General features: G+C 43.3%; 1 protein-coding gene across 3 annotated transcripts in view; it reads left to right on the top strand.

The window, feature by feature from the left end:
* LOC117205451 (protein similar-like) overlaps positions 1 to 13,099 on the top strand; it is a 36,965-nt gene extending 23,866 nt beyond the window's left edge. For all 3 annotated transcript variants that reach the window (XM_033443840.1, XM_033443839.1, XM_033443838.1), the window contains exons 8-14: positions 6,560 to 7,079; positions 7,810 to 8,047; positions 8,883 to 9,229; positions 9,495 to 9,736; positions 9,813 to 9,958; positions 10,084 to 10,598; positions 12,685 to 13,099. In XM_033443840.1, coding sequence (XP_033299731.1) covers positions 6,560 to 7,079; positions 7,810 to 8,047; positions 8,883 to 9,229; positions 9,495 to 9,736; positions 9,813 to 9,958; positions 10,084 to 10,598; positions 12,685 to 13,014 — 2,338 coding nt within the window. In that variant the 3' untranslated portion in view covers positions 13,015 to 13,099. The remainder of the gene's footprint in view (positions 1 to 6,559; positions 7,080 to 7,809; positions 8,048 to 8,882; positions 9,230 to 9,494; positions 9,737 to 9,812; positions 9,959 to 10,083; positions 10,599 to 12,684) is intronic.
* Positions 13,100 to 13,155: the final 56 nt, after the last annotated feature.

Consider the following 13,155-nt stretch of genomic DNA (forward strand, 5'->3'; position numbering starts at 1 on the left):
TGGCGATTTGCAATTAAATCCGGCAAGTTGAAACTTCGCATGTAGATTCGGAAGATGTAGATTCGCAAAGATATCGTTCGCAAGCGAGTATACTGCAAGATCGTTAATTGCTGTGATACTTCCGATTCGATGAAGGGAAAGGAGCGCAAGTTGCAGTTAACAAGAGGATCCTCCCGTCTCATATAGATTTCTCCGAAGTTTACACACAAGGTATCGAAATTCCCGGAATCGCCAACAGGTTTCCGAGACCGAGGTACCGCTGTAAGCCGCGAAACGTCAGACCAACGTGACAAAGCGCAGCAACGGGCAATCGCTCGTTATTCGTCGCGATTCTTCGGTTTATTCATTTTTGTCCCGCGTTAAAACATCCGACGATAGGCGAGGGATAGCCGAGAGAGAGAGAATGATCTCTCGGATCGTACGATCGATCAATTTTCACAGGAAGGGTGGCTGATAGACGAGCGTTGATCGTGTTTCGGTTCGTTACATAACGAACCGCTATTCAAACGGCAAACCACTGGCAAACACACACGGGGCACGCAATTTCTTCCCGCTGTGTATCGGCCGCGAAACCGGACACTACACGTTTTTTTTTCTCCACCATGTAATATTACGTTTTTCCTCGCAACGTGAATAAACACGTTTACGTCGTCGTCCATAATCGTGACGATCTTCAGCTGTGGACGTCAAACGCGCACGGAGGCTCGTTCGTTGTATCCCAGCCAAAATCCTTGCCATCGCGTTGACGAGTTACGAACGTTATTTTCGCGCCTGGTGAACGGACGCGCGCGCCGTGTTTTCCGCCTCAAGGGCAGCCCTCGTTAGCGCCTTGGATCTTAGGAAGACACTTTGAATCCTCGCTAGTGATAGAGTGGATATTGGATGCTAATGGATAGCGAGTTTGATCGCAGCCAGTTCGTCTGAAAACAAAACGTCTTCTCCCATTTGAGTGACAGAATCCTAACGTCTATCTCCACAACTCTAAATTCCTATAAACTCCAATACACACGCGTCTCTACGTTTTTGTGCTTCTAATGTCTAACAGCTGTATATTGTGTAATTCGTATCTCGACAAGATTCAAAGACAAGAATTTCGTTAGGACCCACTTTCACTCGTTCCCAGTATCTGCCTCGTTCTCCGGGCTTCTGATCTCGTCGCTTTGTTTGTCCAGCCACTCACTGAATCGTCCTATTGTTCTCTCGATCGACGTCAAAGCGAAGACAGAGCACGAATCCCTTTTCTTCGGGGCGAGAAGCGCGAACGAGGCAAAGGCCGCGAAGCAGAACGCGTGCTGAGTTCGATTCGTGCCAAAATCATTGGCAAAGCAAAGCCCTCCTCTCTTTCTCGCTCTCTGTTCGCTTCTTGCTTGCCCCCCTTCGAGACACACATCGCGAAGAGAAACGAACAGCAGTCGAGGGAAAGAGCGATTGACGCGTGGGCGACAAATTTTCCGCGCGGGGATGAGGATGGTTGACGTACAGGAGGAATAGAAAAACAGCAGGGGGCCATGGGTATACCAGATGGAAACCGAAGAGAAGAGGGGACTGATCCCACGTGCTCGATTGCACAAGTAACCGGGCGGTCGGCCGTCACTCTATTTTTAACAATACCGGCCGCATATTTAACTTGCACCTAACTCAACCTAATCGCTCTTTCTCTCTCTGTGCGTCTCTTTCTCTCCTAAATTCCCTATCGTTTCGTCGCACGGTTCACATGACCGTTCGTCGTTTTCTCCGCCTAAACGTTCAAACCCGCGGATTCTTGTCGTCACTTCCCCTGTCAAAGAGATGGGGCATAAATTTGGGGCATTGCCTAGGTGGTAGTGAGCCGACGTGTATCGTGTATGTAAACTAGCGTCATCGAGCACAAAATTATAAAGTTTCGCTACCATTGAGAATAATGTACGGTGCATACAGAAAGTGCGTCTATTCTATATCGAATAATTAGGTTCGAGATTACGAAATATCGTTTAGTAGTTTAGTTTCGTACGAGTGCGCGAACGTTTAATGGTATGAAAGTGAAGGCCGACAAATGCTTCCTTAGAATTTAAGGATATGTAGGTAGAGAATACAATCTTTACAACGTATATTGTTACAAATTATTTCGTTATATGTGATTATTACAAATCAGACCGGTGGGGAGTCGCTCTGGTACGTTCGTCTCTCTCTCACATCGAAATTTTTAAACGAGAGTCAATTAGGCGTCGGAGATGGATGAGCTCTATGGATAATAATCTACAGAAAACCGTGGCAATGTTCGACGCGAGTAAAACAAATGCCGAGAAAAAAGAACTCGGCAGTTTCGAATTCGCGGGTCGAACACCTTGTCGCGAAGTGATATCATCGTGTACGAGGTCGCGCCGTTTATTTTCCTACTTGAGCGGCTCGGCAGAATTCATCTCGCTCGCCAAACTCGAAACAGTCGAAGACGAACGAACCGTGGCCAACTAAAAATAAGCCCCGCTCGAAGCCGCATTTTTTATCGTGCAACGCGCCGTTATGCAAGTGAATTCGCGGGCCCGCGATCGGTCGGAACGGCTCACGAAATCCTACGCTCCGAAACCTCGCCGCGCCCACCGGTTCGAGTTCATTAAGCTTGTTCGCTCTACGATAACCAAACGACCCAAAGATCCCGGGATTTCGTGAATTTTTTTTTTTTAATCTCGAGATTACTCTGTTAACCAGGTCATTTTTTAATCACAGCTCTCGTAATCATCGAATACTTTAGAGATTAAAGTGAACATAGCAGTTAATAGAGACAAATTATATTTCATATTGGAAACGATTTAAGTATTCGTCAATATAAATTACGATATAACGTACTCTGTGGGTCATTTTTACCGAATAATATTCTCGTCGTTACAAAGCTTCAGAAATTTCAGGAAAATACGAAAGAACGATCATCGATGTATGTGACTCTCCGTTTTATTTTTTTTTTTTTTCTCTTGACACATTAAAAGATCGTTTTCTCGTAATAAAGAGGGTAATAGCAAAAGGTCGGAAAATAGAAGAAATTTCTCTACAGAGAAATTATTATTTCTTTGAGGATCCTAGTTGCGAGCTATGTATCTCGTTCTTCTCCGTTAACAGGTTGACAAAGGCGGAAAATTCAAATTGTCAAAGGAGAAGAACTCGAATGGATAGTCACGCGACTCTTTATCTTTATTTCCATCGCTTCTGTATTTATGAAAGAAGCCACGTTCTTCGCTTACAAGCGTAGGTATTCCCGTTGAGATTCTCTCGCGTGATTTGCACGCAACCACGAGGCGACTGCGACGACGCTCCTGCCGTTCCACGTTTGGGGTCCCGCTGGTCAATTTGCGACAATTACCGAGCCGTTGTGACTGGTTAAAGTTAGTTAGTGCTCGACTCGGCCTATACTGTTGTATACGGTAACGCAGCGTCAGACGTCTCACCGTTTCCCCTTCAAACCCTCTGTCGCTCTCTCTTCTTCTCGTGGCATTTAATTCATTAAGGAACAACGTTGCATTAACGCAACATTTCGTTCGCAGCTTTTTCCTTTTAGTCGCTCTATGTCATCAAATTCTTTTCTTCGACGTTCTGGATATAAAAAGGAATTGCAAAGGTCCGATATATATATTTCTATACAAGTCACTTTATTTTCATCGTTCGATCGTCAGCGGTGAAATTTGGATGTCCAGTTTGAAAGTTCGCAACAAGTGTGCACTGTTTTAGTACAGTGTTTCGTTGCGCTTAGTCGTCGATCCAGACAGCGTGAAGTTTCCAATATTATAAAAAGAAATACAGACAATGTAAATTATAGTTATCGTCCCGCGTACGCTAGATAAGTTTCTCGCAGAAGCTTAAAGGAGCTTTCCTTCGATCTATGAGACAGCTTGTACGTCGTACGAACAGCTCGACTTCTTCAAGTCTCATGAAACAGTAGACCGTAGGCGAAAGAAGGAAATACGGCGAAGCGAGGAAAGAAGTACGAGGCGAAGCGTTGGAAATCTCCTTTCACAATCACAATTCAAAATTTCGTTATGTAAATTATAACTCGTAATCATAATCAAGTTACATAAATTGACGGAAAACAACAAATTGCGCATGTAGCGTTATGTTGATGCAACGTTGATTCTTAATAGGTTAATGAGTTAATCCTTGAATCGTGGCGTGCCCTAAGGAGGTATCCGCTATGTGTAGTTCTGTTATCAGCGAATTTAGCATCGAGATTAGAAGTTTGATATCTGTCTTTCGTTTTAAATTTCTCTAACTTATCTACGCAATTATAAAAAACGATTTCGAATTTTTCGTTTCCGTAGTCGAAAATCCGCGGCTAACGAGTTCTTCTCTACTCTTTCCTTTCTTTTTTCTTTTCCCCCCCCTTTTTTTTTTTCGTCCGTGAAAATTGACGGCTCACACGCGCTCGATCACGCTCGTCGTCGAATCGGCTGCTAGCGCTAGCAGCCTTAACCTTCGCGATAACCTACATCGAGAGCAGAGAGGCGAGAAAGCCACGGCTCCTCGCCAGAGATCGGCGTGTAGTCGCTTTTCTACGATGTCCCTGACGCATTTTGGCCGATCGAAGTGTCACTGTGACATTAGAATCGCTTGACACCTCCTCTATCGTACTGATTCGTTTTCCAACGAACCAAGCTTATTTCGCTCGCGGCAGAACGATTTGCAAGAATTTAACGGCGCGATCGAGTTTCATAATGATTACAATGTGCAAGCTTTATCTTATTTTCGACACATAGTTTTGTCATATCCGATTGGACGATTCTTGTCTTTATCTCGAGGTCGTGAAACCTACTACAGATATTCGAACGTTCCGAGATAGGAGAAAACGACGAAGATCGAATTTGCATCTTCTCGTACAATTAATTATAGATATAGGTATAGATGTACATTTCCCAAAGGTTGTTCGTCGCTTCGAGTAATTATTAGGTCGATAATATACGAGCCACTCGGACGTCAAACTGACGAGCAACTCCATCGAGGTTAGTTATATTTGGCTCTCGAAGAATTAAACATCGGTCGTAACTTCTCGATTCTAAAATCGCAAGAAACTTTTAAAGAACGAACCTGGTTAGTTCGACTTCCCAGTTCGACTTCCCAGTGTGGCTCCTATATTTGTTTCGTATTCTCTGTTTGTAAATAGGACGAAAATAGGACGGATATATAAGACAACCTAATAAAATCATTCCCACTTATATAAATATGAAAAACAAACTGGCGGGCGCAAGAAAATTGCCAAGACGACACTCGAGTCTCCTCCGTAAGATCAACGAGTTACGAGGACAAAATTATCCCAAAGTCTGTTCGTCTTTTCACGTGCGGCGATTAAAATTCGTCGGAAACGAAAGCACTTTGGTAAGAACGGTATCTAGAGATCGGTTTTGGCAGGCGTCTTGTGTTCAAGTCGTCATACGATTTCTAAAGCCATAAAATCTGGCCGTGGTAATGGCAAACTCGAGGATCGACCTCGAGTCAACTGCTGCCATTCGCCTGCATCTATACGAAAAGAAGAAGTACACGTTCATTGAGCTTCGGCCCGATCGGTTGGTTGGTTCCATGTTGGTTCGAAGGAATTCGCTTCGTTCCAGCACGCGTTCGCAGCTTCCCGGCCCATCAAACGGTAATTGTTATGCAAGGGGGGCTCGCGAGCTAAAAACCGTGGCCATGTGCTTCGCTCTCTCGCGTACGAGGGTCAGGACCCGAACGAACGAACGAACCGGAGTACACGAGGGGGGAACACGAGCGGTGCGCCCGTTCGAACGTCTAACTAGGCCGTCGAAGACGGCTAGTACCATCTCAGTTGATCATCCAACCTATTCGCGTTCGAATAGCATAAGCCGGTCGTTCTTTGGTACGTTTCACATTTCCCTCGATACTCTGGTAAACGTGATTCTTGGTCACCGTGATTGGGAGTTTTCGCGGATTTTGATCTTTCGTCGACCGATCTTTCTTTCTCGATCGCTGAGGAGTGGCAGTGGTACGTACTTTACTTTATCGCGCAACGTTTCGTACGAGTTAACTCTCGGCAGAGGGTGGATAATTTGTTGTTACGAGCGTAGAATGTACGGACCTGCCGGTATATTTGAGTCTCTGGGAAATATTCGTCGATTTTTCAATTCCATTACACAAGTACGCGATTAATGGTCGATTCTTAAGCGACGAGTGACTCGCTTCCGTAGGATCGTTTATCGCAGAAAGCTGGCATAAACGAGAGTGAATTTCGCTTTGTATTCCTGAAGCGTTATCTAAGGGAATTTTCACTGCGGCAAGTAAGAGAATATAATACAACAAACGAAGGCTGTTATGTAATTACGTAATATCAGTTGAAGTCCCTTAGAACGCCGGTTCAGAATAGAATATGAACTTGCGAGCCAGTCTGACCGGGTGAAATTTGGAAAATAAGAAACGCCAGACATAATATCGCTGTATGAACCGAAATTCACTCAGACTTCGTGCAACAGTTAGCTATTAGAAAACGCAGGTTTATTAAATGAATCGAGAGAGAAAGTGGTCGGTCACACGTAGAAACAGGATCGTCGATGGCGCGGCAGTTTCCACCAGGTAGGATTTCTGCTTTCAGCGGCGTGGAACGCGAGGATGAGGTGTACAGCGCGCGGCAGCTCGCAGCACGTGACAGCGAGGAGGCCGTGAAGCCGGAGGAGAAACCGGCTGCCACGAGCGACGTTGTCCAACTTCCACCTCTTCAAGCTACCACGAAGCTTCGTGTTCGAGTGCAAGTGAACAGCAAGAAGCTCGAGGATACAGCGCTCGAGGGGAACCAGCAACAATTATCGTTACCTGCTACAAAATCGAAACCAGCGACTACCGGCTCTTCCAATCGCGCGAAACCGTTGACAGTGACCAGTTCGATCTTCCGCGCGGCGAACAACAAAGCGAAGAAGGAGCCTGTTCAACTTCAGGACGGCTCGCGGAAGGATAACACCTTCCCGAGACCGGTCCAGTCTACAGAGAAATCGTTCGTCGGTGTACAGGCTTTGAAAGAATCGCTGGAAGAGTCGCTGAAGGAGAACAACGGGCCAAAACGGAAGCAACGGTGCCGCCAGCAATCTGCTGCTAGCCGCGCTCCGTTCGTGTTCCAGGTATGATACGAGGAAGGAGAATATAGCGAGGCTGTAAAACAGTTAAATTTCGGTAGGATTGGTAGTCGAAGAGGCTTGCAGTGATAAACAGGCAGAGTTCTAATATACGAGGCTTTTAGAACGACTAACTTGTCGCCACTTTCTTGTTTCTTAGTTTCTTTATTTTGTTGCTCGGGTTTATCGTAGGATTAGCGTACAACTTTAAAAAAAGAAACGATTTACTTCTGTAGGTTTATTGCGAAGATATAACGTATAAGTAATAGTAAATTCCAAGGTAAACTTAAGAGAAACAGAGGATCGAATGATATCTCTTTTATTTGATTTTTAATTCTGCAGTTGATCAATGTGGTGTCAGAGTGGCTCATTTATTGGGTCGCTCCATTAGGTCTTCAGACAATAGAAATTGTTACTATAAGGAGTTTTATAAAATTGCACGTATCTTATGAAACAGCAATATGGTTTAGTTTTGATCGATTTGCAGTTGATTTTTATTTGGTTTATCCGCGTTACTAGAAATTATCTTTATCCTTGCGAATAGATAACATCTTGTATTAATTGATCGTTAATTGCTCATTGACTCATTGGCCATCCAAAGCTGTGAACGATAGCCACTGATCAATTTCACGATCTCGCTATATTCTTCAAGTATACGTTTTGTAGAGAGGGGAGTGTGTTCACTTTGAGAAAGAAAGTGAAAAGAATTTTGGCGTTGATGGAAATGATCTTCTAGGGCAAACCCGCGGTGGAATACGATCCGGAGACAACGGTTCGTCAGGACAGGCCACACGTCGTTACCAGACACCTGTTCGCTTCTATTGCGACGCAACAACAACAACAACAACAACAGCAAGACCAGATCACCTGCAGACCACCGCCACAGACAGCGACAGCGAGTATCTTCGCTCCTCGTACCGAGGACATGAACAAAGGCTTCTTGACTTTCAGCGAGGATCATCCAGGCCTTACGAGTGGGTGTCATTCATCTCTTCCTTCGTATTGTTTCGCAACGAGTCTTGTTTTTCCTCGTCTTGTATCTTTACGTTTCACTCGTTTGCCTATCTCTTTAAACTCGTTGCTATTCGCGCAATAATCGAGAGATAAATGTCGTAACACGCGACTTCGGTCGATAACGATGAAGAGTATGAAAAGAGAAAGAGAGAGAGAAAGAGAGAGAGAGGGAAAATAATAATTAGGTGAGGGAGAAGTACTCGTTATACAAGAAAAACTTCGTAGGTAGACAGTAAATCTTGCCTATCACACGAGATACGATATTGCGAACATTTAGGATCAAATGACGAGCACATGGAAACAGCATGATAAGATTATATTTGTTAATTTTTCCACTTTTATATAGCGACTAAGATTTCAATATTACTTAGTCGAAGAGAAAAACGATTTGCTGTGTAAAGAGATATATTATCTTTTAGAATTAGATAATAAATGTAAGAAGTTTCTCTCTTAAAAGCAACAAAGTAGCTAACGTTATATGACGTTCGACAATCAATTTTTCTTCAATGTTCAAGAATAGATAGATAGGTACGTAGACAGATATACAGAAGAATAGACACGAGCACGTTTAATTCTGAAAGCAATTGAAACGACAGATTAGATAATATGCAATTGATGACAATACATAAACTTAACTTAAAAATTGCTTTTTTTGTAAAATACAGAAGATACGTCTTATTGTGTATGTTCCCTTCAATTTTCGCTTAGAATAACCCATATTTGTTATAATGCGGAAGTAAACAACGGTCGGTGTACCCTTGAAGGTATTTGAATTTCATCTATGGAATGTTACAGTGCTGAAGGACGAACCGGAGGATCTAACACATCTGGCGCCTACACCTGGCGACGTATGCGTCCCCCTCGAAGACACGCCTTTCCTTACGGACATGCTCGACGAGTTTATTCTTGGCAGCGACAACTATTGTCCCCTACTGAGCCCCGATGGAACCCTAGCACCTGAATTACGCTCCACAGATTTCACTGACTCTCTCAAAGATGCCGAGTTGGGAGACACCTCGAGGAGCAAGGATCTAGGGGAGTCTCTGGCCGATAGCGATCCGTTCATGTACGGAGATTCACCGAGCAGTCCATGTAGCATCGATCCCAGCGCGGTTTCACCGCCGCTCACCAAGTACCGTCAAGTGAGCCGATTTTCTCGATTCCTTCACACACTTGCAGACATTACACAAATATTCTCAGATCTTCTCAAATATACTATGAATATTCCCAAATATTTTCAACCACTTGCAAATATTTCCAAGTATTCGTAAATATTTTCAAGTATTTCCAAGTATTTCCATACAACGTTTCCAAGTGTTTCCAAGCGTTGCCAAATATTTCCAAGTACTTCTAAATATCGTAATTGTAGTAAAAAATTGCTTAATCCCGTTGTGTATTATATTTCAGAGTCCAGAACGAAGTATAGATTCGTTAGGTAGCCCGACAGGAGGTAGCGGTGCGGACGGTTTATCGGAGGACGAGATGTTAATGTTAGGCCTGAACGATAGTATAGGTGACGACGAGTTGGAATTTAGAGCACCTTATATCCCAATGTCGGATCAGGATGAGGCTCTGGATTTGCTTATAAGCAATGATATGGTTATGTGGAGTCCGCCACAGACGACAGATCACAAAAGTTGTCTAAAATGGTACGAAATGACGGGACGAAAATTATAATTACGAGAACCAGCACGAGAACCGTGAATCTTTATGTATTGTTTACAGGACGTTAACGGAAAAGGAGCAACGAACGACAGATTCTAGTTTAGCGCAATTATTGAAAATGGATCAGGTCGTCTCCAGAAAATATAACGACCATGGAGGAGGTTTGGTGAATCCAGTACAAGTTCTCGGTCAGATCCCTAGGAAGAGTAAGTCCCTTCTTCTATCTACTAGTACAACTCTACCAATAACAAATATATGAAACTATTAAGTGTTTTCTATCTGGATGACTTAAGGCTTCGTCGAGAGATTGATTATTATTATCCTGTCTCAGATATAAATCTAGATAACTGCCATTGGTCCTCCAAAATGGACAGACCAACGAAGCGTATTCACACTGCCTCCGTAGACGCAGGGAACGACAATAAGCGCATCAGATGTGACGAATCCGCGAAATGTAGCGATCACCTTAGTCTAGAGGATCACCTGTTAACAAAGCAGCAACCGTCTTCGAGAAAATCGTCGAACTTGGGCAACAGTCAACTGTTGCGTCGCCTGGTGTCTCAACAGAACGTTCTGCGGAATAATTTCGCGAACGAATCGTACGACAGTACGGTAAAAGGTCGACAGAGCGTTAATCGATTAGAAGGGAATCTGAATGCGGAGGATGGCGAAGGAGACAGTGGTGGCGGAGGTGGAGTTAACGATGGCGGAGGAAGAAAAGTCGAAACGAACGAAGGAAGGTGTCGTCGAAGCGGCGTAGAAAACGGCGACGCGATCAGTCAGGTCTCTCAGCGGAATCCGGCGTGCAACAGCGTGCTAATGAATCTCCTGGTATCCGGCTGCGACGTGAGTGCGGGATACGTTTGTTTCGCGAAACCGAAGTCCTCCAAAAGCATAGCGAGCACGTGAAGCAGGCGACTGTTCGAACTCGCGATCGTTTTACGATATGTCTTCTGCCTGGAACGTTGGGTCTTTCATAGGTCGTGAGCCGCGTTCTCAGCGTCTCAGCTATCATTGCCGAGTTAGTTCCAGTACATGAACATCAACGAAACATCGCGTCGCGATGGGTCGACCGTCCACCGATCTTACGAACGCTCCCTACGTTTGATCGTCGATCGATTCTTTTTATCTTTCTTTCTTTTTTTTTTTTTTTTTAACTCTCGACAGCGTTTCGCGACAGTCTGAGACAGTTAGACGCGATATTTTCCGAGGCTGAGCCGATAATCAACCGATAAGGGATTAACGCGAAGAGTTAGTTGGCAGTTCACCAGACGATGCTTCCGAACTTCGTGTAATTTTTCCCGCGATGCGGACAACGATGGATTTACAAGTTTCCTAGGAAAGTTATTATCGCGATACTCGATTCGGTACTCGCAAATATGATCGCCGAGAGAGTGAGAGAGAGAGAGAGAGAAAGGCAGAAAGGAAGATCGAGTGAACGAGGGGTCTTAAGAGAGAAAGATAAAGAGGGAGAATATTTAGAGAGTCGAGATGACGAAAGTACAAAATATTCAGGACGATGTTGATAGAGTACAGAGCACGCGCGCGTCTCCCGTGTCTTCGAAGGATACACGGGGGATCTGTTAGGCGAGACGAGAGATGTAACTTCGCTCGGCCGTAGTTCGTTTAACCGTGTCGCTGTTTAACGTCACGTTATGTATTCTACTTCAAAGTATATAAAATTGTTGATTGAAGATTGTCCAAATACATTGAACATTGAACATCGAATCATCTGAACTGCTGCGTTTCGTTTCCTCCTTTCTCATCCTTCCGCTCCAATCGCCTTCCATCGTAGTCTTGATATTAATGCTACGTCCACGTGCTGAGTATACCAAGCGACGTTTCAACGAACGATGCTTTTGCTTTTAAACGATGTATCATGAACAACATCGAAGAAACAATCGATCATTACCGATAATGCTGATTATTCAACCTTTTTTTACATCTGTCGGTAGTGACGAGATTATTTTCAAAGATATTGCATCGATTGCTTTGCGTAATTTGAAAATGCGAATAACGTTTAACATACATGATAAAATATGATTTCGTCGCGTATGAAATTTCTTGGAATTTATGAGAAAAATTTATGCGTTTCACATTTCATTTATCAATATATCAATCATTGTTTTTACAATTTAAAAAAGATGCCAGTCGATTAGAAATGTGTTGTTTAGATCAGGATCTGTACCAAAGCTGACGAATCTGTATGTATTTTAAAACTTTGAAACGATCGTGTGAATGCAAGTAACAAGTACAGAAGTAACATTTTCTATTTGACTTCTTTCGTAGTTAGAAATGTTTCCCAATTTCCTAGTCTTTCATACGAAACGCAGCAACACGCTTTCGAGACCGTGACGCGTTGAAAAACATACAACATTGTGGAGACATGCTCATATTTGGAGGGCTGAGGTTTATTTTCAGAATAAATAAAAAGAGAATATTTGACGTTGAATCAGTAAGATGGAGTCAGGACTCGTGTTGATTCATATGTTAGCCTCATATCTTTATTCTGAATAAACTGCGAATTTTTACCCAAATTTATATTTTTAAGAACACGATATAATCTTCGCTATATATAGTTTATTACGTGCATTTTCCCGTCTTTGAAGTCGTTCTTAAGTGCATAAAAGCCCGCACTTTGTCCATTAATATTTATCGTTTAATCACAAAATTTCAGTTAAAAGACATTAAAAATAAACTGCAGTAATTGCATTATTTCTTATCTCAAAGTTTCCATTCCTTATAAAAGCATATAATTATAGCTATCTGGTTAGTATACTGACTTCATCCTATCAGTTACGTAACGTGTTACAGTATATTACCCTCGCGGAGGGTTGATTAAAATATCAAGAGTCACGCGATATTTAACCACACACCCATCATACTCTAGAAATCTGTGAACGAAGCATAATGATTGGTATAAATTATTTAGGAAAACCTAATGGACTCGCGGAACGTGCCGTCCATATACCCTAAAAGCCTGATGTCTCCACTGTCTGTGAACCTGGAGAACCACCAAATGGTGCCTCAATGTCCGGATTCCAGAGGGTCTAGCGTATCCTTCGACCAGCTGAGCCCCGCTGCGAGAAAGCAACTATCCAACAATACATTTATAACTGGAGGAGAATCAATCGAGTCGTCGCCATCCTCACCGATGATGCCATTCGATAATTTTGATTATGATACGAGTATGTCGGCTAGTGGTTTGCTTCAAGTGGAACCGGACCTATTTGGAAGTCTACTGAATCGGAATCTCGTTTAAGCAGTCGTGTTTAATCCGAATACAAGCCGACTCCGCAATCGAGTTGATCGGATTTCGTGGGGATTAAAAAGGAGAGGATTAAAAAGAAAAAAAAAGAAGAAATGCAGTATCTAGAGCGAGATAATGGAAGATCAGTTTGTT

The sequence above is a fragment of the Bombus bifarius genome, unplaced genomic scaffold (assembly GCF_011952205.1).
Source record: "Bombus bifarius isolate JDL3187 unplaced genomic scaffold, Bbif_JDL3187 scf7180000007990, whole genome shotgun sequence".
Classification (NCBI taxonomy): domain Eukaryota; kingdom Metazoa; phylum Arthropoda; class Insecta; order Hymenoptera; family Apidae; genus Bombus; species Bombus bifarius.